The sequence below is a fragment of the Amia ocellicauda genome, chromosome 1 (assembly GCF_036373705.1).
Source record: "Amia ocellicauda isolate fAmiCal2 chromosome 1, fAmiCal2.hap1, whole genome shotgun sequence".
In the NCBI taxonomy this organism is placed as follows: domain Eukaryota; kingdom Metazoa; phylum Chordata; class Actinopteri; order Amiiformes; family Amiidae; genus Amia; species Amia ocellicauda.
Window position 1 is genome coordinate 45705425 of NC_089850.1, and position 25091 is coordinate 45730515.

A 25091-nucleotide genomic window follows, 5' to 3' on the forward strand; every position below is an offset into this window, starting at 1 on the left:
GAATGGATAAGAACAAAACATTGGACTGTTCTGAAGTGGCCTTCTAATAGTCCTGATCTGAATCCTATCGAACACCTATGGAAAGAGCTGAAACTTGCAGTCTGGAAAAACAAAATCAAAATCAAAATCTGATTTCTATTAAATATGGAATAAACAATGGTGGATCCCAATTACTTTTGTCAGTTTCAAGTTATTTCAGAGGAAATTGTGCATTTCTCGTCTTTTGTGGAGTGGTACCAACAAATTTGAGCACATCTGTAGTTGCTGAATCTTGTCAACCCCTTTGTGACTGGGAGTCTCCACTGGGAGACTATAGTGTAGAAAGCACTCCCCTTCAGCATCAATAAGGAGAACTGACAATCAATTAATTTCTTTCTAACATTAGGCAGACAAATGGAGGATATACTGTTGTAGTTGACAGCATTCACACCTTTCATGTCAGTGTTTTGGAGGTGCTGATACAATCTATACATATGTAGGCTAGCTATACTAGTTAACTTCCAAACCGTAACACACATCTTAACAGAATTTTCAATGTGCAATTGAATAGGGTCTTTGCCAAATGCTCACTAATGACAGGGTTGGCCACCTGGGGGCAAAGCTTATGGTTTGTGATGACACCTCTGACCTCTTTTTCCCTGGTCTTTTAATTTGCTTACAGAGCTGTCAGGTATGTCAGTTTGTCTGTAGAGATGCTTGTTTACACATTTGGTCAGTTCATGAAGTACAGTGGTACCCTCTGGTGGCAAAATTGACAATCTCTAGGCATGAGTTTTTTAATCTATCGGCTAAAATGTATGTCACGGCTTGGGAAACATAACATTTCTGTCTCCTGTATATTATTATTTTTATTATTCTGACCTGTATATTATTATTAATGGGCCCCAGTTAATCACATTGTGAAACTGTGAGGCAGCCAACCCCATATGGTGCCACTGAATTTGATAAGAACACCAGATGTTACAGTTACAAATACAATGAAGAATACAGTTGTGCAACATTAAAAAAAAAGTGTAGCAGACATAATAAATCTAAGGTAATCTATTGTCCTGCAAAATGTCACCGTACTGAAGCAAACCCAAAATTGGCTCCCTTTTGCTGGGTGGGGAAGGTGAGTGGATTTGCTTCACTGTACCAAATCTAACAAACTTGTAAAATGTTGGAAAAAATGATTACACAGAAAATCGAGGATCATCTTATTAAAAAACATAGTCAACATGGGTTTAGACGAGGCAGATCATGTCTAACTAATTTATTATACTTTTTTTAACATGCAACTGCAGCTGTAGATCATGTGAAAGCATATTATATGATATACTTAGATTTTCAAAAAGCTTTTGATAAGGTTCCACACCAAAGATTGATCCTCAAATTGGAAGCTGTAGGCATTCAGGGTAATGTAAGTAGATGGATTATGAACTGGTTGATGTTTAGGAAACAGAGGGTGTTGATTAGAGGAGTTGCTTCTAACTGGAGTGAGGTTGTTAGTGGAGTTCCACAGGGATCAGTACTAGGGCCTTTGCTTTTTCTAATCTATATTAATGATCTGGACTCTGGGATAGTTAGCAAACTTATCAAATTTGCAGATTATACTAAAGTAGGTGGCTCAGTAGATACAATCTCGACAGCACAGGATATTAGATTAGGGCTGACACCTGTCAGATGAAATCCAATGTGGACAAGTGCAAGGTATTACATGCAGGTAACAAAAATGTCCACTATAATTACACTATGGGAGGAATAGAACTAGATGAAGTAACGCATGAGAAAGACCTAGGAGTCTATGTGGACTCCTCACTTGCTCCACACTTCAAGAAAGATATCACTGGTCTAGAGGCAGTTCAGAGGAGAGCAACCAGACTTATTCCAGGTGTGAAGGGAATGTCCTACTGAGAGACTGAGGAACTGAACCTTTTCACCCTGGAACAGAGGAGACTACATGGGGACTTGATTCAAGTCTTCAAAATCATGAACAGCATCGACCACATCAAACCAGAAGAGCTTTTCCAGATCAGCAGGGACACACGCACCCGGGGACACAAATGGAAATTGGGCTAAAAGTAATTCAATACAGAAAACAGGAGACACTTCTTCACACAGAGAGTCGTCACAATCTGGAACAAAAGCCGACAATTTGGGAACATTTAAAAATAGTCTGGATAGGATCCTTGGATCACTTAGTTATTAATGGACACCAAATGAGCACGATGGGTCAAATGGCCTCCGCTCATTTGTAAACTTTCTTATGTTCTTAACTTCAGCGATTTCATTAGTTCAAAACAAGTCTTTTTGCTTTTGATAGACAACTTCCAAGTGGTTGAAATCTTCTTGAATTGAGGGAAAATAAACAAAAGCGTAAGAGAGACCATTCTGGTCATTGCAACAACAAATCAAATATTGGCAAGGTACGAAACATTAATGATCAATATTACAAACATATCACAATTAGTAGCAGCAGTAGTAATAAATTAACTGTAATATGCATATACTTCTGTAGCTGAAATATCAATGTTATTATGATAGATGCAACATACAAGTTGCATCTATCATAATATGATTTTGCATACATGAATGGTGAATATGAAATACATCATTAAAATAAAATACATGATCTTACTGTGGAAACATGGGCTGGGATTAAATTTGACCCACCCGCTAATAGAAAACTAGAGAACTGTACTCATTTGTGGTTTCATTTTTAGTAAGTTGCCACTTTTTTTCTAATCATAAATGTAACTGCTATGATGTACAGGTTTGTAGTTTGCTATTAGTGGGTGGGTCAAAGTTTTGATTTAATCCAGCCCCATGGTCAACACAATAAAAGTCTGAATGTATCATAGCGTTTCCTTTTATGCCAGATATCTAGTTATCTAAAACAATTGTCATTAATAATATAAATTACTACTACAGCAACAATAGTAATACATTTAGTAGTCATATCATTTTGTTGACAGATTAAGCAACTGTGCATTCATGAGGCGTGAGAAAGTTATGCAAATAAATAATAAAATATATCATGATGTGAAAACCTAGTAGGCTGCAGGTAGTACATATATGCAAGGCCCTTATGCAAAGCAAATCAATTACATTAACACTGGCATCAACACTGATTCCACCCCACTCTATAACCCCATTTTATAACCTCAGTTTTTGTTTTACCCTTCCCCTGATCTGTGCCTTTCAACAACTTTGTCCCGGAGGTCTTTTGAAAGCTCCTTGGTGCTCATGGCTGAGTGTTTGCTATGAAATGCACTACCCAGCAGAGGGAACCTACAGGAACTGCTGAATTTACTCTGAAATCATGTGAGTCACTACAATTGAACACTGGTGGAGGCCACTCAACTTGGTGTGAGGTTTTGAAGTTGATTGATTACACCTGATTGAATTTAGGATTGCTAATACTGATCCAACCAATTTTAATGCCAGGCAATAAGGCAAAAAAAAGACAATTTTGAAAAGGGGTGTAAGCTTTCTATAAGCACGGTATATATATGCCAACCAGTGAAGCTTCGGGCTGTATGACTCTTCTGTCACCTTAACCTTTTTGTCCTCATCTTCCATGTGTCATACTTGCACTTTATTTAATTAAGTGCTTAAGCAGACACTGTTGAGATCATAATTAGATGTGTTCATGTGTTACAAATGTGAGAGAGCTACACTCCACAAAAGCTGGAAGTTTAATTTTCAGTTACAGTGAGGAATAATTGTGTTTAATAGTATTTCATCTAAAGGTCCCTCATACCATTAATAGAGACTAATCATGCGGAAGAACACTGTGAGGCAAACTGACTGTGGTTGTGTTTGCATCTGCTCTGAATCCACGAGGCGTGTAACTTCACCGATGTCAATAGGAAATCATTCAAACCACAATGACAGAAACGCACTTTTCATCTACTAAATTCAGCACATTGAAACATATTATTTTTATTTTGTGCATCATACAGGTTATTCAGATGCAGGCCAATTTCAGTGTGCTAATTGCATGAACACTTTGTCAGCTCAGTTGCAGTTAAAGAAGTTGTCTTTCACATAAGCACCCTGAAACAGGAAGAAACTTTTTAGATAACATCTGTGACCACTTCCTTATATGCACAAATGTAAAAGAGCTGTTAAAGAAAATATTAAACTTTACTTCAAAGCATCGGGGAATCCATTTTTATTGGCTTCTCTTTCATTAACCTGAGCCAATTGTAAGTGCAGACAACACAAAGCAGTATAAACAGGAGTGTCGTCTGCATAATAGATTAAGAGAAAAAAGAAAAAACTACGTTTTGACCAGCAAGGGAGACGTATAAAATGCTCAGCAAGCAGCGTGTTCATCTTCCATGTAAGTTGCAGTGATGGTTGTTTCTAATTCAAAGGGGCTGGTTCCTTTTCCACTTCACTGGGTCATTTAAAATGTTATATTGTTTGTGTCTTGTGCACAGCTTTAGAAAGATAATAGATTATGTAAAGTCAAGGCAACAAGGAGAGATTCAGAAATAATTAGTGTGATTTTGAATGATGTTTACCTCTTGGGCAGTACTTGGGCAGTGCATATTCCATGTATGTCTATCTTATGTGTCTTTAATATCATTTTAAATGATTTTTCCACTTATAAATTGTCTGTTGCAGAGTATCAATTTTGTTTTGGTTACAGAATAAATACATTCTACAATGCTCAGTTACAACTATAGTATACATAATATAGTATAGTAGTGTATGCAGAGAAAAAATATTGACAAACAAAATTACTTATTCTATATATCATTCTGAAAAAAAAAAAAACTTGGAAGAAACCTGAAGAATACATTTATGTTTGAAAGCCTGTTTCACAACAAATTTTATCAATTAAATAGTGTCAGTGTTAATATCATGTGTCATCTTCAAAATACTGATTGACTGTTCTTCAAACAAATTCTAAATAAACATGTTAAGATAAAGTATGCTCCAGTAAAAGACAAATTGAGAATTTGTTTAGTAATTATTAGAAAACTAAAAAATGAATACAAAAAACAGTGATTACATAAGAAATGTATATATATAATTTCTTATTTTAATTATCTAAAAAGCATTACATTACATTACTTCTAAAAAAGCATGGTCTCTCTTTTAATTTTTTAATGCTTTGTAAAATTAGTTCAATTTATTTTGATTTTGAATGAATATTTACTATTAAACCTAACTAATGTTGCTAAAATACTTGCAAGACCAATCAGAGTTATATTAAGTTATATTATATTACAGCATTATATTATGCTGTAATAATAAAGATGAGCATCAAGCTACATCAGCAGATAAAATCTATATACAGGTGGCTGCAAAAAGCACATGCCATGCACCTGACTTTACTCTGCAGAACTTATTATGTTAATATATTGTGTCTTATTAAACCAAATTGTACCCTTAATCCAGACAGCTACTGCACTGTGACTTGTTAACATTGATCTAGGTACTTTGGAAAACTAAAAAATAAAGTAGTAATAATTAAATAAATTGCCCAAGTAATAAAATAAAAACTGGTTTTTGGCCATTGGTGATCAATCTTTCCGGTGCTGCTGTTGAAAAGCTGGTCACATGCATTGTAAACTGATTTCTTTTGAGTTTGAGATCATTGTTATTGCAATTGTTTCAAAGTTGCTTTTTAAGACACACCTGGGGCTCAACCAAACCAAAACTCTGACCCACCCACAAATCGCAAACCTTGTGCCCTCTCGTGTTTTGATGTATAATAGTAAAATGTGGCTTCTGTGGAAGGGCACAGGTCACTTTGCAATTTGCAGGTAGTTCAAGGTTTTGATGGTCTAGCCCCTAGTCTTGTGATTTTGGAAGAATACAATGAATACGAACAGTCGTATGGAACCATTTCCGTTTTGGGTTATTATTATTATACATTTTGAAAATGTTTAGCATGCTGCATTACAAACCAAAACAACAAAGTTTTAATAATTGGTTTTGTTTTATTATTATGATATTTGTCATAGCAGAATTCCTTATCCAGGGCAACTTACAATTGTTACAATATATCACTTTTTTTTTTTTTTTACTTGCAATTACAGCTCAGTTTTGACTGGAGCAATTTAGTTAAACTTCCTTTCTCAGGGGTACAACAGCAGTGTCCCCCACTGTATGTGTGTGAAACTGCATCTCATACAATAAGATACTCTGTTCATGTATTATAACATAGGAAGAGAGGAGCTGATCAAAACTGTGGGTCTAAAACATGTGTAAATCCCAAACTGGATAACCAGTTTAGCAGTGTATTCTGTTGTGACTCATGAGTCCATGGAATCCAAAGCTTTCACATCCAATTAACTTTACAGAAGTTAGCCACTGAAACCTCAGGAATGGGGGGAGGAGAGCAATATCTGCAACAAATAAACAATGATTCAACAGAAAAAAAATATGTTGTTCCCTTCTTCCTGCATAAACTGTAGGCTTAATTTAGACTATAACCATATCCACAGTGATGTAAATATAATGGTTGATTAGTGATTGCATAATGCTTTTCAATACTTCCATCTCCTGTAAGACAAACGTGTAAGTAGTGAAAATGCCTATGCTATATATTTGGCGTAATTTAAAAAAAAAAAAAGTTTTGGAACTGAAATAGTATAGCTACCTTTGAGTAGCTCTTCTATCAGGCTGAAGCTCCATCTCTTTCAGTGCTGTCTGGAACGAGTTTCTGAATACAGACTCACAAAGGTTAACATTTTTTACAAAGGTCGCCCCATTTGTATGACAACAATAACCCAAGTGAAATGACAAAGTAGAATATATTAATCAAAGGCTTATTACTCTGCTTGTTCCTGTTATATTTTCAAATATACTCAGATATTTTCTTTTTCTTCTTTTTATTCCCCATCTAAGAATGTATTCAAGAATCAGAGACAAAGTTCAGCCGTGGGGATAAATTATGGAAAGCTATTACTGTAATATCAATCAGATAATCTCTCATGCGGCCTCGGAGTTGAGATGGAAAGAATAAGGCTGCTACAGCAGGATGGATAATATGAAGGAAATCATAAAACTGCAAGAAAAAACATAATTTAATTCAAGTGCTTTCAAGGTGGAAAGTACAGCTGGACATAAGATAGTCATTTGAAAAAATTTGAGTATGGGGTCCTGCGACCCTCACCAGAATAAGCGGTTTCGAAGATGGATGGATGGATGGATGGAGAGTATGAGGTAGTCGATATATATCCCATTGTGCATGTCTAATATTGTGGCAGTTATAAACCATGGGAAATACAGACTTCATACACGTTTAAAATGTTCATCAGCAATAAAGTATCCAGATTTGGTCAACTATGAATGCTTTTTGACTGGAGGCTTTGCTGGTGCATCATGGGTATTCCCTCTATTTCCCCCCCCCCACCCCCCCAGAATAAGTTCTTCATTCTTTCTGACCCCCTTGATAAAATTATTATAAACTTAATTAAAAAGTGCAAGTTGGTAGATGAGCCTATTTATTGAAGTAACAGAAAACAATGTATTTGATACTCAGTTTAACAATATACATCTATAATTACGTTCTTCCGGTGTCTATTTAAAATTATATTTCAATCCAAATGTTTCGAAATACAAGTCCACTCCAGTGTGATGTTGTAACATTAGGCAGATGTTGAAATATTTTATGGTTTCTGTTTAGTTTTTTTCCCAGACTTTTTTTGCGTGTGTATTGTATAATAGCTTTTACTCTTTGGAAGTCGTTCAAGATACATTGCATATTTTTAAAGAGAAATTAATCTCCCTATGTCTTTGAGTGTAATTAAAACCAAACTAACCACCTGAAGCTAGAATTACTAAAAATTCCCACAAGAGACGTACAATTGGCATCAATTAAGCACAATTTAACTTTAGTAAATGTGGTACTCATGATAACAATGGCTCCATCTCTAAATTCCTTAAATTACTCTAAATGTCAGTGCAATAGAAGCTTGTGCATTTAAAAAAAGAAGAAAAATGCATTTCAGAGTTGAAGTCCTTTATAAATGAATGCTAGAATTGCACATAATGGTGATATAGAGCATTATGAGTTTAGGAAATTTCACAGCATGGCAGCCTTACATCCAAAACCCTGCCAAAAAAGGTCTACATTATGAAGTCCTGAGAGTGAATAAATTCATAAATACATACATATATACATACATACGGGAGTATGGGAATACCGTATCGGCCAATCAAATGCAACTGATGTGTGCATCGCAGATGGATTGTATTTCCATGCATGTGTTCACTTAGGATCTCTGAATATGTAGTCATCTCCTGTCATACGGGCTACATATCATGTTATGTCTGAACCAGTTGCCATTTAAATAGTTGGTGTCCCATTATCTTAATGTACATTTCACAGTAGATATGTGTGTTCTGAATTACAGTAGTGAGCATCTGCAAAAGACATAACGCAGTATTGTACATCACAATTCTGTGTCAGGAAGGGGGAAGGGAGATCTGGGTAGCCCTGGAAATGTTGCTCTGGCAGTAAGTAGGAGTGATCTCCTCCCTGACTGTTAATTAAAGCAGTGAAAGACTAATAATGAAAGATGTATATAGACAATTTTAGAGCCCACTTGTGCTACATCATTACAGCAAACCACACCAACATTAAGTCATCCATACAGGTTATCATTATTAATTTAATGGCATCATGGATTCCGAGTTGTGTTTTACTGTGTGGACATGATTTGGAGTGGCGTGGGGAGATACAAAGGTGGAAACTGTGCCAATAACAATCATTGCCTTGTACTTTTACATTGAATGTTGTTTGGTATGTGTGCAGATAGTTGATTGATGTTGTGTCTGAAGGTTTCTCGTGCTGTTTGGTTGACAGTGCCCTCCAAGCTCCCGTCCCAGCCCTCTTCGCCACAGTCCCGCTGCCAGTCGCCCTCCGTCCCTGCGAGTAAACTCATCTCGCCGTCACAGAAGCATACCAAAAAGGCTCTGAAACAGGTATCTGCTTTTACTCATCCCTCTCTCTATGGCTGTGCTTCTCTGAATTGCTCGCGCTTTGTTACCGTACCCGCCCTGCAATGTATACCTTTTTGGCGACATCACAAACTGTGACGTTTTAAATGCCAAAATATAAAAGTGGAGGATTCTTTCAATGTTTCCATTTCCAGTGAAAGAGAATTATAATAAATTAAAAATTATATAACTGCTCTTATTGCTCGTATAGATGGGCTTATTTTTTTATAACAGTTGATCTAAAGGAAATGTTTTAAATATATATATTTTTTAAAAGGTCTAAAAGTGTTACTCCTCAGGAATTCGTCTTTTTAGTGGTGTAGTTTTTCATATAGTCTGGTAATGCAGAGGCCCACACAAGCTGCTCAGTCTCTGTGGAATTACTTTGTCATTTTATCATCAGTATCTCTGTGAGTATTTTTCTGTATTCTTCATATGACTGTTTTTGAGCACCTATTTTGCTTGACATCATGTCTGCAGGGTCTTTTTATCCTACACTCAATATAATCAGTTTTCCCGGCAGTGAGAAATGACACGTACTTAGTTCAGATAAGATTCTAGAACCTGGTTTCAATTAGGCCTTTATATTGACATCAATGTTTTAGCGAGTCTGTGCTGAACCTCTTGCTTATCTTACAGTGATCTATTAGAAGAGAATTAAATCAAAATTAAAAACTGCAGTACCAAAACCTCCTTGCATTATTACCTTTCACATCTTAAATGAAGTACTTCCTCTCAGTTAACAGAATGAAAGATCTTATTAAATGACCTGCAAGTACACTGAAAACTTGCACATCTTAACATTATCTAAAATAACTGAATTACACTGTATATTTACACTTGAATAGGCATGGATCGATCACAACTGCATCTTGTTTGGCGTGATCTGCTGGAGAGTGTTTTATACTGGAATGTAATAGAGCTAATAGCAGCAGCTCCCTTTTATTAGACACTTCAGTCACTAATTACAAAAACATGCATTAACATAATGAAGATGCAGATGTTGCTGTAATTCTAATTCATGCATTCTTTCCCTGTGACCTGCATATTTTCTTTTTCTTTTTTGTTTACATTTTTACATTATTTTCCCCCCAGTTATGAGGTTGATTCAGATTACATTGTATATGTCTGTATAAATAATGTGTACTCTGGGATTTTTTATGTGAGCGTGAGAGTGTTTTAATCTATAATTGAAGCACAGGCTACGTACTATTTTTATTCTGTTCACGTATGCATTTACCAGTACAAAGTGTTTCTCTAATCCACGGAATTGTTTTTGAAGCCAAAAAGGTTTTTTTTTTTTTGCTGTAGATGGAAGGAAATTCAAAACTTATGCACATGGAATGATTTTTTGCTCAAGATTAGAGAGAATCATCTGGGCGTTTGCTATCTCGATGAACAATATATTTATATCACTTTCATAACATGGTTCCCACCCTGATGGCCAGTATGTGGTACTCTCCCTGATCATCTCAAAACTGCAGCATTGTGAGAGGTGCACTGTGCTGGAAAGCTGGGTACTTGTGTATGCAGCTCACACATTATTTAAATATGATAACTTATGTAATGCTTGTGTGGCCCAAACTGTAGAATTCAACATATCTAGTTCTCATATTAGTAAAGTATTGACAGCATTGACAGCTTTTCATTTCAGAAGTGTCTTTTAAATACATAAAATATTTACCTTAAACAATACAGATACCTTAACATGCATAACTATTGTCACATGGTGTTTCTTTCTGTCCATCTGTTAGCATCTATTTTTGTGTTTAATACATTATAATGCCAAAACATTGTTTTGAACATCAGCAGAAATATCTTAAGCACCTTAATTTTATTTTATTTTTCACAAAAATGAGCTGCCGTATTCTGTTATAGACTTTCCTGTGGATTAAGTAATCTTAACTATTGCAATATATACGTGTACCTGGAAACATATTGTACTCAGATCTAATAATATATTGAGGATATATATATTTTAATATTTTCATAATGTGAGTGTTTAATATGAGACCTCAAATTCCCTAACTATATATGCAGTTCAATTACCTATGACTATTTGAAGTTCCTGAGAAAAGCACACACACAGAGGAACTGCAATCAGACGAAGAGAATTCAGTTTCTCCTGAGTACACCTTTTAAATGAAAAAATCCTGACTTGAGCTAAGCATGGTTATTAGTGTTAAAATGTTCATGCCCATTGCAAGTTACTTGACAATTCTCTGATTCTCTGGATTGTAACATTTTCATTTAATTTATTTTAGGTGATAATAGCTTGTAATAATAATTATTTAATTATTATTATAATAAGTGTCTCTTGAAGGTTCACAGTTTTGAAAGCTTCCATTTGTTTTACTGTTTGGAACAGCTCTGGGGCTTGTGGAAGTGGAGTTGTAAAGAAATTACTGCTCTTTAAAGGATGGCTGTGTTCATAATGCAGAAATATACAGCTCTAAACCTTTATTCACCCAGTATGGAAGTATGGTGCACATGCATTGCTGAAGCCATGTTGGAATATCTATATCAGTGATACAATGAATATTTCACAATTATTATCCACCTATAGCCTTGCCAATTGGTAAAATGTACCGCAAAAGCACTGATGCAGTAAGGAACAGATTCAACAAATTACAGATATGTATGGTACAATGTGAACATGGGAAAATCCTGCTTCCACAGTGCTAAGATTCACGTGTAGAAACAGTCCACAAAATAGCAAAAGGAGTTATCATGAGATAATATATATACTTAACAAACAAATACTGGTTATCTTTTTGTGAAATGTTGTTATTTTAACCATAAAGGTTCTGTATATTGTATTCTACAAAGATTACGTGGAAGTATCAAATTAAGTTTTGGGTGGAGAAATGTTTCATTTTTCAGCAGTCTGCCCTATTTTTAGGTATTCTATACTGTTATTAAAAAACTATTCAGTTAAGAATGTGCCATTCCATGGCTCCAGAGAAACAGAAATAGGACACAAGCTATACTGCGTCTGTGTGCTTGCATTTGTTTTACAGCTTTCCTTGAATGCTTCAATAATGATAAACAATAACAGGCTTTTATTTAATTAAAGTTTGCTTGCAGGTCACTGTGAATTTTAGGGGTTGAAAAATCTGATTTTCCTTTTCGTCTTCCTTAATTCTCATAGGAAGACTGGTATGCCTTTGCCCTTTATTTTTTTGAAGTTTCTCTTTCTACACTTGACCTTGTGAAAACCAAAAACATGAGAGGCTTATTTCGATATGTCCGTATGTATCAGTGTTTGTTCGAATCTCCCCAATAACAACGAATCTTGATATTTGAGCTTAAGTACCTTAGTGGAACAAGATGGATAATTTTAGAGCTCGCTGTCACCCACCAGATGTATTATCATATTTCAATAAGTTCCAGCATGTCAATTAAGCCATCTGTAGGGAGAGAGGAATCGTGCAGGGCAGGACCCGGAGTTCTATGGATTTTGCTCCCGTCTAATCTAATGACTCTGAGGAGTCTTATGGCACTCTTAATTACAATGCAGATTATCACTAATATTGCACAATGGGGTTTGCTAACCGCATTCCCTAAAATATGAAGCTGTTAAATTCACATGGAGGATTACTAACCGCTACTGTACATTGGTATTTTCCATTGTTTTATTCAGCTTGATGACACTAATACTAGGGCAGGAGTGAATGCAAGCCTGGAGAGGAGTCATATACTGTTACCTCTACATTTACTGAAACTCCTTTTAAAGGTTAGGTGCTGGTAACTGCAGTAATCCTTTTGAAACATAGATGGGGTTTTTGTTTCAAACAAGTTTCACTTTTTGAGGCCAAACAGGGTCTCAGCAACCATCTTCAAGTAATATTACCTCATATCGGTCAAACCAGACAGACATTCAACCCAGGAACATGGTCATCTTGCCAGGCTGTGTATCCCTAACCCTAACCTCAACCAGCTTTGTGCCGCTCCGGGAGCTACAGGCGAATTGCAAAATCAGGTTGTGCAGATAAATCAGCAGTTTAAAGGCCATTATGACCATACTAGCCCACAAAAGCGCTCTTAATGTCACAAACCCTCACAGACGATGTGTTTATCCAGGACAGACCAGTTCAGATTTAATGTTTAAGGTTTAATGTCATTTGTTTACTGTTTCAATCTTGACCTACAAATGTGCGGCCTGTGCGGAAAGAGGTTTTTGTTTCCATCCCAGTGTTAGGTGCTGAGCTTTGCAGAGACTGACATTGTAGAAGGGAAACCAGGCTCCCATAGTGAGGATCCTCTATCAGTCGACAGAAACCTGTCATTAATCCTGATCATTAAAGAAACACTGATCAACAGAAGTGGATCAGAATTGTACTCTGAGATGGGAGACCTCCTCACTTTCCCTCGCAGCCTGTCCCTACACTGTGGATAAAACCGCAGATATGGCTGAGGCGGGGCTATGGGTGACGTACTCTGTGGAGCCCCCTTTCTGACTCGGACATGTGGTGAAGACAGCACTTCTCAGGGCTGCTTTCTCCATGCAAATCGCAAAAAGGCCAACTTTCACACTGCCAGTGCATACATGGGTTGACCCACAACATAAGTCTGCCTTTGGAAATGTGGTCTGTGAGTGCAATAGCACTCGACATAGCTGCTATGGATCCCTGCATTATGAGAAGGAAATTGGCCCATTATTTTGAAGAGGTACTTGTACCATAAATATCGCATGAGCACCCGGTTTCCTGTTTTTCATAAAATCACACAGTGAACATTGAAACTATCTGAGTGTTAAAAGCTGATCTGGAGACAGATCAGTAGTATTGTGAATGTGTGGTAGTATTCTGCATTATATTATATGTTTATATTAATCAGTTTTATTTTTAGCAGACATTATGGTTATGGTTTAGCAGGTTATGTATTGCTGGCCTTTCTTTGTAGGATTTAAGGTAGACATACAGGCATCCCCATGATTTTGATCACTAGTGTATATAAAAAGTAGCCTTTGTAACTAATGTATGCATGGGTTGAACACATTCTGCAGTAAGTTTGGAAGTATACAAGTATACAGTCATCTTTGCTGCAAAACACTTTTTTGTCTGTATGCTTTCTGTACCACTTGATCCAAATTAAATAGATACTGCAGTTTTTATTCACACCACATTCAGCTGTATCAAGACACAATGTTGTGGCTGTGGTGTCACAGCTCAAGAAAAAAGGATTGCCATGCTTGGTAGCAGACAAAATCATAAGTAAATGGTGTGAAAGCAGACAAAGTGCTGTATAATTTGATTAGTTTACATGTATATCTGCAGCAGATGTTTCTGAAAGGCGGGGTTTCAACGTTTTTAAAATCTTTTTTCTTTTTTTTTTTCCTGTACCTTATAATTAACCGATCTTGAGGTTTTCCAAAGCTGATGATTGCACGGGTGTGTTTGTATATTTTTAGGTCTAAGTCTGCCAACGCTTTCATCTTTCTTTCTTTTTTATTTAAACGTTTCAATTCTGTATCTTTGACTGTTTATATGTTGGACACAGGTGTGACAATCAAAAAGAGGTCTCCTTTTGTTGCATTAAGTGAAACACTGAGACAGACACCAGGTGCTGCAAGACGTCGGGTGAAAAAAAAAAAAAATCAGTTGGTTTCAAACTGTGTTCTGCAGAATTTACATATTTTTTTCCCCCCTCTCTCTTCCCCTGCACTCACACACATGTAGGCCCTGAAGCAGCAGCAGCAGAAAAACCAGCGCAGACAAGGAGGCTTGCCCACAACATCCAACCCCCGGCTCATCCTCGCAACTGTCAGAGACATGGAGGACCAGACGGCTTCCAAAACCGGTCGGTGTAAATCACAAGTCAGGTTTGAATGAAAGAAAGAAAGAAAAAAGAAAAGAGAGAGGGAGAGGAAGCGGGAGACAGACGGGGTGGGGATAGCGATAGGGATAGGGGTGGGGGGACTGGGATTAAACGTGCGCTGGATGTGTAGCAATGTAATATTTTTAAATGCACAAGCTGGGTTTTCCACGTGACTTGCTTGGTAAATCCACAGCCTCAGAAGGAAATTAGTATTCTAAGCATTTTCAGCTTTTTGCTCACTTAGCATTTTTTATTACAGTTTTATTACAAGCTCACAACTGGGGAAAGCATGAGGGGCTCATTATTGAACTAAATGGCTTCTCAAATTGTTTGCAGTATGGGTACACTGTTGTTTAAATTGATTGTACTCAGAGGCTTGTGTAGCATTTGATGTGCCTGTTTCCTTGGTGTTTTCCTGCAGATTGATTGGCTCATAATTCCGTTTTTTAAAATAGATGTACTTAGATAATGTGTGTTCCTTGCATGTTTTTAAAACATCAAAACTCCATTTTAAATTAGTTATCATTTGCTTATTTGTATTTATTTACTTACTCAAAACAAACACATTTTATAAAATAATCCTTCTATCTAATCTCTCTTCTGTCTGTCTCTGTTACGCTTGAATAGAGTTTTAGACACTTAAACATTTGTACACATGAAGTGATGTGCAGGGGAACTGGTAAGGAGGATGACATTGATTCTTTTTCCCTCTAATCCCCTGTTAACTAATATCTTGGGAACGCTGAGCAGATGTTCTCTTAAAATAAATTCAAAAGGAAGTGAAGATCGTTAAAGATGTGTGTGTGTGTGTGTGTGTAAAATCACTGCATGACTGGATATAGCATTTGTGTTGTTTGGTACATAGGAACATTTTATATGAAATAAGTTGTTTTCTCTGGGAAATAGTACTAAGATATTTAATCAGGAAGTAAGTAAATTAGATGTTCTCACCCAGTTTGCACTATATTATTTTCAATTAATAGTAATCATTATGTAATGTAATGGGGAAGAAAGTGTATTTTGCATTTAATTAATTGTTTATATGGAGATATACAGGGTTTTCAGGGTTTTGTGTATCTCATTTAATTTTATTTTTCCATACACATGTACGTGTGTGTCTGTGTGTGTGTGTGGGAGGCTAAGACATGTTGTGTTCTGCAGCTGCTCCAATGGAGAATTATTTGAACATATTATTGCTCACTACACACCTTTCAGTTCTGCATTTTAATTTAATTCACTCCTCCAGTTAAAAGCCTGTGGGTCTGACGTTTTCCTCCACTGGTCTGAAGGTCACAGTTGTTTGCTTCCTCCCTGGCACAGGGCTCTCAGAGTTGTACTGTTTGTATGCACAAATGTGGAGCTGGTCAATTACAGACTCCCATGGAGCAACTCCATAATTGTGTTGCTGCCAGGTTTAGCTGCAGCTGTTTAACTCTTTCCATGTTGGTGGGATTATCGGTTTATTGGAGAAAAAAAAATCTGCAATCATGTAATGCACAGAGCAAATAGTACCAATTATTGTACTTTTCATTTCCCATCCACACAGACCACAGTATTTCCCCTTTGGCATTATTTAGTACTAATACCTGTTATGAAGAGGAAGTGAACAGAGAAATGCTGAGTGTGGGGTGGGGCGGTCGATTGTGGGCATTGATGTGGCAGAGTCCGCCTTAAATGTAATGTATTTGAAATGTCTGAGAAAGGCATGAGAATCAACGTATGATTATAAAGTGTAAATATATTTTGGTGACATGTAGTGTTTATAGAAGTATATTATGCATATATTTCAGCCACAAATACCTGTACAAGGTTTCAAGTATTTTTGAAATTAAAGATGTGTACTTTAAAAAAATAATAAAAGTTCACTACATGAGATATGATATAAACACAAGGGAGTTATTTTCAGGTATAATGTAAGTCATACAAACACATTACCCTGAAAATCCTGTTATCCACAACCATTAATAATGTTTTTTCTCCTTTTGGCAAGTACCACAGAAGAGAGATGTTAGCTGAGCAGCCGAGCTGAGAAATATATCTCCTGTTAAACCAGGATTAGATACAGAAGAGTCTCAATCTAAAAAGAATCAGCATTTTAATAAAACTCTTATCTGGGTTGATAATGAGACAGGTCGCTTTTTGTAGTAGTTATTTGCACACAATTATTCCAAGCCAAGTGGAAGAATTAGAAGTAATGGAACCGGTTTTTAGCAGATGTTCTTGTTAACTCTGTTTTTTAGTTTCTGCTGCTTTGTGTTTGCGCGTGTGTGTCTGTGCATAAGAGAGAGAGAGTGTGTGTATGAGAGAGAGAGAGACACTTCTTTGCAGCAGAAAGTATACACTCTCCCGTGGCACAGTGGGGATCGTTCAAGTGTCATGCTTGCACAACAATCAATGAACCTATTCCATCGATTAAATTGTCCATTTTACCTAAATTCAGCAGATCAAAACCTAATTTTGTTTTTGTTGTCTGTTTTAACAAACACTTCAGTATATCGGGGGGTTTGTCTTTTTGGACTGAGTAGGGCTTCCTAAATGTCTGTAAAGGTAATGGCGAAGTGACCTTACGCATATAAAAGAGAGCATTACAATTTTAAAGAGACATGGTTTCGTACAGCCTCTAACCACATCCAATAGTAAAAGGCATGCCAAAGACAGTTAAACAATAGTAGGCCATACAATCCAGAATCATGAAGTAGCTTTAATTAGTCACGTATTATAAGACATCAACTTATTTATTTAGTAGGATAATTCTGTGAGTTTCAGTGATTGTTTGGTTTTGTTTTATAAATATGTATAAAATATAATATATATGTTTTAAAATATAAGAAGGTAATCTTGTGTCTTGTATCTTTGTATCTGCACAGCATGGGAAGTTAAGCAGTCGGAGAGACGCTCCACCAGCCCCCAGAACTCCACCTCCAGCTCCTCTTCCTCAGGGAAAACTGACCAGTCCCCCTCGGCCGCAGCCAAGAAGGTGTCTCAGAGATCAGACAGGCTGAGTGCAAGTGAGTTGACATTTCATATGAACGCAGGCCTCTGTTACTGCCAGGGTGTGTGTCTAGATGTGTGCTATCGTCCTGAGCTTTTGACGGGGGTGTAGGTATATGTATTCTTTTACAGGTCAGTTGTACGACAATACCTTTGGATGTTAGTCACCAAGACCATCATAAGTATTTTAACAAGCAAACCGTAGCGATGCCCAAGTATACTTCATATCAGCACAATGCTCCTTATACAGTGAGGGGAAAAAAGTATTTGATCCCCTGCTGATTTTGTACGTTTGCCCACTGACAAAGAAATGATCAGTCTATAATTTTAATGGTAGGTGTATTTTAACAGTGAGAGACAGAATAACAACAAAAAAATCCAGAAAAACGCATTTCAAAAAAGTTATAAATTGATTTGCATATTAATGAGTGAAATAAGTATTTGACCCCTTCGACTTAGTACTTGGCGGCAAAACCCTTGTTGGCAATCACAGAGGTCAGACGTTTCTTGTAGTTGGCCACCAGGTTTGCACACATCTCAGGAGGGATTTTGTCCCACTCCTCTTTGCAGATTCTCTCCAAGTCATTAAGGTTTCGAGGCTGACGTTTGGCAACTCAAACCTTCAGCTCCCTCCACAGATTTTCTATGGGATTAAGGTCTGGAGACTGGCTAGGCCACTCCAGGACCTTAATGTGCTTCTTCTTGAGCCACTCCTTTGTGGCCTTGGCTGTGTGTTTTGGGTCATTGTCATGCTGGAATACCCATCCACGACCCATTTTCAATGCCCTGGCTGAGGGAAGGAGGTTCTCACCCAAGATTTGACAGTACATGGCCCCGTCCATCGTCCCTTTGATGCGGTGCAGTTGTCCTGTCCCCTTAGCAGAAAAACACCCCCAAAGCATAATGTTTCCACCTCCATGTTTGACGGTGGGGATGGTGTTCTTGGGGTCATTCCTCCTCATCCAAACACGGCGAGTTGAGTTGATGCCAAAGAGCTCGATTTTGGTCTCATCTGACCACAACACTTTCACCCAGTTCTCCTCTGAATCATTCAGATGTTCATTGGCAAACTTCAGACGGGCCTGTACATGTGCTTTCTTGAGCAGGGGGGCCTTGCGGGCGCTGCAGGATTTCAGTCCTTCACAGCGTAGTGTGTTACCAATTGTTTTCTTTGTGACTGTGGTCCCAGCTGCCTTGAGATCATTAACAAGATCCTCCCGTGTAGTTCTGGGCTGATTCCTCACCGTTCTCATGATCATTGAAACTCCACGAGGTGAGATCTTGCATGGAGCCCCAGACCGAGGGAGACTGACAGTTATTTTGTGTTTCTTCCATTTGCGAATAATCGCACCAACTGTCGTCACCTTCTCACCAAGCTGCTTGGCGATGGTCTTGTAGCCCATTCCAGCCTTGTGTAGGTCTACAATCTTGTCCCTGACATCCTTGGACAGCTCTTTGGTCTTGGCCATGGTGGAGAGTTTGGAATCTGATTGATTGATTACTTCTGTGGACAGGTGTCTTTTGTACAGGTAACGAGCTGAGATTAGGAGCACTCCCTTTAAGAGAGTGCTCCTAATCTCAGCTCATTACCTGTATAAAAGACACCTGGGAGCCAGAAATCTTTGCTGATTGATAGGGGATCAACTACTTATTTCCCTCATTAACATGCAAATCAATGTATAACTTTTTTGAAATGCGTTTTTTTCTGGATTTTTTTGTTGTTATTCTGTCTCTCACTGTTAAAATACACCTACCATTAAAATTATAGACTGATAATTTCTTTGTCAGTGGGCAAACGTACAAAATCAGCAGGGGATCAAATACTTTTTTCCCCTCACTGTATGTATTTGTTTTTTTCTTTTTCTTCTGATTTTAAATGGGTTAGAGAAAAGACTTTTGAATTGAAAAGGGTTTGAACTTTCACAATGTATTAATCATAATTATCATGTATTAATGTAGCGGACGTCGTTATCTATCTGAACTTGCACTGTACTGCGTTTTTTTTTTTTTTTTTTGTGGTACCAATTTTGTAACCTATGTTCAAAAAAGGAAATATGCACTGCTTATTATGTAAAATGCAAACTGCTTTCCCATTGTTCAAGCCTTCAAAGCAAGTAATGGGAACATTGGCTCTTGTTGCCTGAGAGAAAATTGCACATGGCAAGGAGAATAAAGACAAACTTGAAACATTGAAATGACGAGTTTGAAACATAAACACGCCAGACGATTGAACGTGATCCTGAAAGGCAACAACACTACACCAGTGATCAAAATGTCATTTTAATTTAGCCTGTCAGCTTAATCTTTTAACCTTTTTAAAATATCATTATCCCCTTAAACTACGTATGCCATGCAGAATCTGTCACACACCTTTGGGCTGCTTTGGGCCAAGCATTTGATCTAATTATTGTGAATAAATCTTCAAGAAGACTGTGGCCTATGCCTCATTTAATAAAATCATATTTATGTAGCATGGTACAGTGCGTTTTCTATAAAAGATGCTCAGACTACTTTGGGTGTTACTTAAAACGTACCGACTTCACAACAGCTTAACAAAAGGGTAATAATCATAAGTAGAGTAATAATAATTAAAACTGCAACATAAGAAATGCATCGTTTTTGTGTTTTGATTGGTCTTGTTTCAGTCGCCTTCAAACCGTTTTTACCAGGTCGTTATGAGAAACTCGTAACACACTTGCTTCCTCAGGAGAGTAAATTATACTGAAGAAGAGACACAAGTAGGAATTGGTGAAGTCACATTATGTGGTAACTTTAAACACATTCCTGAGGGTATGAAACGCAGTTGAAGATGAACAATGGGATTATATACATAGTACCTTCTGTTTATATCTTTGTTGTCTACAGCAACAGAGCACCTGTGAACATTAACATTCACTCCTCTGGAGATTGATTCACCAGCCTCTCACCTCATTCCCTCCTCACATCTCTATTATCTTCCCTTTGATAATGGATAAGCCTTAGACTTGCAGACAAGCGAAGTGTCTTCTACGACCTGCTCTCCCTTGGCCATCACCTACATTGCATAGCTACCAGGTTTTCTGTGTCTGTCGACTGTTTGTACCCCGTGACGTGAAACATTTACTCTTCTCCGGCTTTTCATCCCCAGCTGCCTTTCTGGTGAAGGGTAGTTATGGACACTCAGACAACCTATTTGATCTCCTTGAGTGTAGCCATGGCTTCACCTTAACCCTGTTTAAGTGCTATGAAAACACTGAAACCTTGTAATCTGTGTGCACATGAACCTTTGCTTTTTTAACTTGCATGATTAACTCCTCACCCAGACCTGCCAAAACAATTAGAGATAGAAGAATGCACATTTTCTTTTTTTCTTTGTGCATCTAATTTCTAGGAAAAACTATTCAGAGGAAAGTAGCCCCTCTCTGCCACTCCCTAAATGAAAACAAACTCTATCAAATATATGGCCATTGTGTCAATTAAACAAAGTGCACCAGGATACTGTTGTATGATTGCCTTTCCACTCCCTCCATAAACACTTTTTAAATATCTGTCTAGCCAACAGGCAGGTGGAGAGGCCAGGTATTAAAGGGCTTCTGTTTTTATTTATACAGTTGTACAGTATTTATTTATTTACAACTTTATACAGTTGTACAGTAATCTGTTCTTTTGAATACCTAAGCATTTTTCCAGAGCAAAAAAAGTTGGAACGAAAACATTAATAAGATTCCCTGCATACCTCGCACCTCGCATGACTGACAGATGGCGCGTGCTGCTCATGATCTGCTTTGAGGCTGGCAGCATGGTGCTTCTGTAAGCAGTGGCAGTCCTTCACAAAGATGATAGTCACTGGTATTATATATATAAATAATCTATAGAATTAATCAATTTTCAATAACCGCTTCATCCGGTACAGGGTCATGGTTGATAATAATAATAATTATAATAATAATATTGATATTGTGCAGTTTGGCAGTTAATGTATTGTGAACTATCGGAAACTTTGATAAATGTGTTTGAAAGCTGGCAAGATCCAGATACTGGGGTCTTGAGATATACTGTAGAAAAGTTAAATGAACTAAGATAAATGAGAAAAAAAGCATGACATTACATTGTGTGTATATCTACTGTATATCTACCAAGAGTCTGGGTTTGAAGATCTGCAATTGATTGATTGCTCAAAACAACTTATTTTTAAGTTTGACATCACTGCCTCACTGTACACTGTAATGCAGTATAACACGTTTGCCTGTATAGAGAGATTATATGTTGCATGATTTATTGGTATATAACTTCTGACAATAGTTAGCATTACATATGCCAACCTGTTGGTTCATCAATAACACTTAGAATTGCTGCGACTGCATTATTTTCAACCTCGGCCATTTCTAATGACCAAGTTCTTGTTCAGAGGCGGTTTAACCTGGTTGTGTTGTGGTTGCAAAAATGTGCCCCTATTCTGATTGGTTACGTCAGTTAGCTGACACACTGCATCGACAACACAAAGATGTGACGCGTTATTTGCAGGCATTTGTTTTCCAGCTCCATTCACACAGCCCAGTTGCCACCAAATTGCCAGCAATTGTTTCTGTGTGAATGGGGTTTAAGACGTTACAAATGATTTGTGCAAGAAGCTCAATGTTTGCTGCTAATATTATAAGTTGTAAGAGCCATTGTTTCTTATTTCCCATTTCCTCTTCAAGCTACACCTTTTTATTTTTGTATTAATTATATTTTTGTTTCAACATTTAAAATTCTATTTCTACTAAAAAGTACTGCAAGTGCTGATTAACAAAGCCCATAAAATTATAGATGTAAAGTGGAAGGATGGAGAGTTCTTTTAGTCTTAAGGACTTGAAAAGAAGAAGCTTTCAAATTCCTCTTGCTCTTTTTATTTTTTATGTGATGAATTGATTTCATTCTCCATAATTCAGCCCTTTTAAGATCCACTGCAATGCGTCACTCTCAGATGGTGCTATACTTTCAAATGGAATTAAGAGATCTGAGATAAACTCCTTCCCCTGTGTTTGCCACCAGCTTCGGAAAAATGTTACAGTTTGAAACATTAAATCGTGGATGGCAGAGGAAGGAGGGGTTGAGGGACGATGGATGAAGTGTTCAGTATTCAACTGTCAGGGAGTCATTCTGAGAAGCACTCCCTTAAGCACAATGAAATGTTTGAAATGTCATCAGTTATACAATATAAACAGTATATAGCCTATCAGTAACTATACTTTTATTTGGCTAATGCTTTTTTCCAAGGTGAATGGCATTCAACATCATACTAATACTAATATGCCTGTGATAGCTTGCTAGTTAATATGTGTACATTTCCTGTGATACTTTTTCATTCGGTCAAGTTTATTTTCTTTCTCAGAAGAAAAAAGGCATGCTAGCCCTACAGTTGACTAAACTGAACATTTTTGCCTTTGAATCAGTACAATAAATATGAAATGGGTCTTTCGTAGGTGAGCTGGGAAACACTCCCTTATGACTGGGGCTCGGTAGAGCTGCTGGAAAGACGCAGAAAAACGTATGGAATAAGTTGCTATGTGTGATATTGGTGACAGCTTTCTGTGCTTTGGGCGTTTCAGGGCAGCTGAAACGTACAAAGTGTGCAGAAATCGACGTGGAAACTCCAGAATCCATCTTGGTCAACACCAACCTCCGGGCCCTAATAAACAAGCACACGTTCTCCGTTCTGCCCCCGGAGTGCCAACAGCGACTGCTAGGCCTTCTTCCTGAGGTCGACAGGCAGGTTAGTCTGTGTGTGTGTGTGTGTGTGTGTGTGTGTTTGACTTTTCTTTGTTTGTTTCTTGTGTCTTCTCCTTTCAGGTCTAAAAAGGAAAAACTGAACAAAGCAGGGTGTGGGGCTCAGTGCCCGTTCGAGAGTACGAGCTTGCTACGGTGATATCTTCCCTCTCTGAGCTCAGTAGAGCATTCGAACCCTGTGTGTCAGGGGCCCGGTCTTTTGGGGGCGTAGCGGGCTTGTTGCTCGGCTGTGCTGATCAGGGCGCTCAGAGGTGGCGGTCTGAATCCCGGCAGTGGCTCTTACCACCAAGCTTCACATTGTAATGGTTTTTGAAGCTTTCCCTTGTTGTCAACTGTTTAGCAAACGCCCTTTAGTAAATTTGCATGGCAGAAAATGTTTCTCTTTAATCTATAAGCTTTAGTACGCATGGTACTTATCTGAAGAGGTGGAAAACAAATATAAATACATATATGAATGCTTTCTTTTTTTTCTTTGTGTTCCAAAACTCTGCCTGTTGAAAACTATAATATTATGCCATGATTCCCGTATTTTGTGAAATGTCAAGTTGCATCATATGCTCTTGAGGTCCAGTTTTTGAAGATACTGTGGTGAAATATCCTCTGTGTTATCTGCTTTCTTGGCACCTACTCTGTTGCTTGGCAGAAAACATACCGAGCTTCAACACTTCAACTGCGCTTCTAAAATGCACAGTCTGATAAAAGTGGGGTGGGGATAGCACATTAAAAAGTACATCTTAATCTGTTTGACTTCAGCAGTGATATCAGAGCTCATATCGTGAGTGTTTTATCTTCAGTTAGCTTTGCAGAAGGCACAGAGTCCTGACAGTCAAGCAGCACTGCTTCCTAATCATGTGTGGAAACAGACCGGATTAAAGAGACACCAAGGGATCATGCTTTAATTTTAAACTGAACATCAATAAGGGATGCTTGCAGTGTCATCTGGATCGCCCCGCGTAATACTGCAGGCCTGCTAAATTGGGGATGTGCCGGCTTGTTTTATCTTTTCAGATCTTAGAGGTCCAAGAGTGAATTGCTGATGGTGTTGGAAATTCAAAACTACTGCTTTCTGAGCAATGTTATACCATCTGAAGCTGGTACTCCCATCAGCTATCGGAGGAGAGCAGTCAGCGGTGTGAATACTGCGGTTTCCATGCAGCAGATCCGCCACCAGCATCATGCAATAGTGTGACAGTGCTGTCCCCTGGGTGGTGATGACTCAGATCATACCATAGTGATGTCTTCAAAAGGCATCTTGCTATATTTTAAAGTATCGACTGGACTGGGTCAGCTTGTATGTGACTCATCCGTGTTCTTATCCATTTTTGTTAATGGCTCTTGAAGTTCAATAAGGTCATAGACTGATTTCTATAGTCCAAGTTTTTACTCTGGGGACTTCAGTAAGTTTTCTTTTTTTAAACAAATGGGTCTGGAAGTCACAGAATTTCAATTCCCACTTGTCTTCTGGATTTCTTGTGTATGATTTTGAGATTCATAGTTTTTTTTATTCTGTTCTCGTCTCCTGTTATAGCAGTGTATGCACACAGTGTACCCACACTAATTGGAGCCAGTATCAATCAGATTCATAG

General features: G+C 37.7%; 1 protein-coding gene across 1 annotated transcript in view; it reads left to right on the forward strand.

Moving 5' to 3' along the window:
• The window catches only part of asxl2 (ASXL transcriptional regulator 2), an 82971-nt gene that overhangs the window by 35825 nt on the left and 22055 nt on the right, over positions 1 to 25091 (forward strand). The window contains exons 5-8 of the mRNA XM_066706786.1: positions 8813 to 8931; positions 14628 to 14748; positions 17634 to 17774; positions 23328 to 23491. Coding sequence (XP_066562883.1) covers positions 8813 to 8931; positions 14628 to 14748; positions 17634 to 17774; positions 23328 to 23491 — 545 coding nt within the window. The remainder of the gene's footprint in view (positions 1 to 8812; positions 8932 to 14627; positions 14749 to 17633; positions 17775 to 23327; positions 23492 to 25091) is intronic.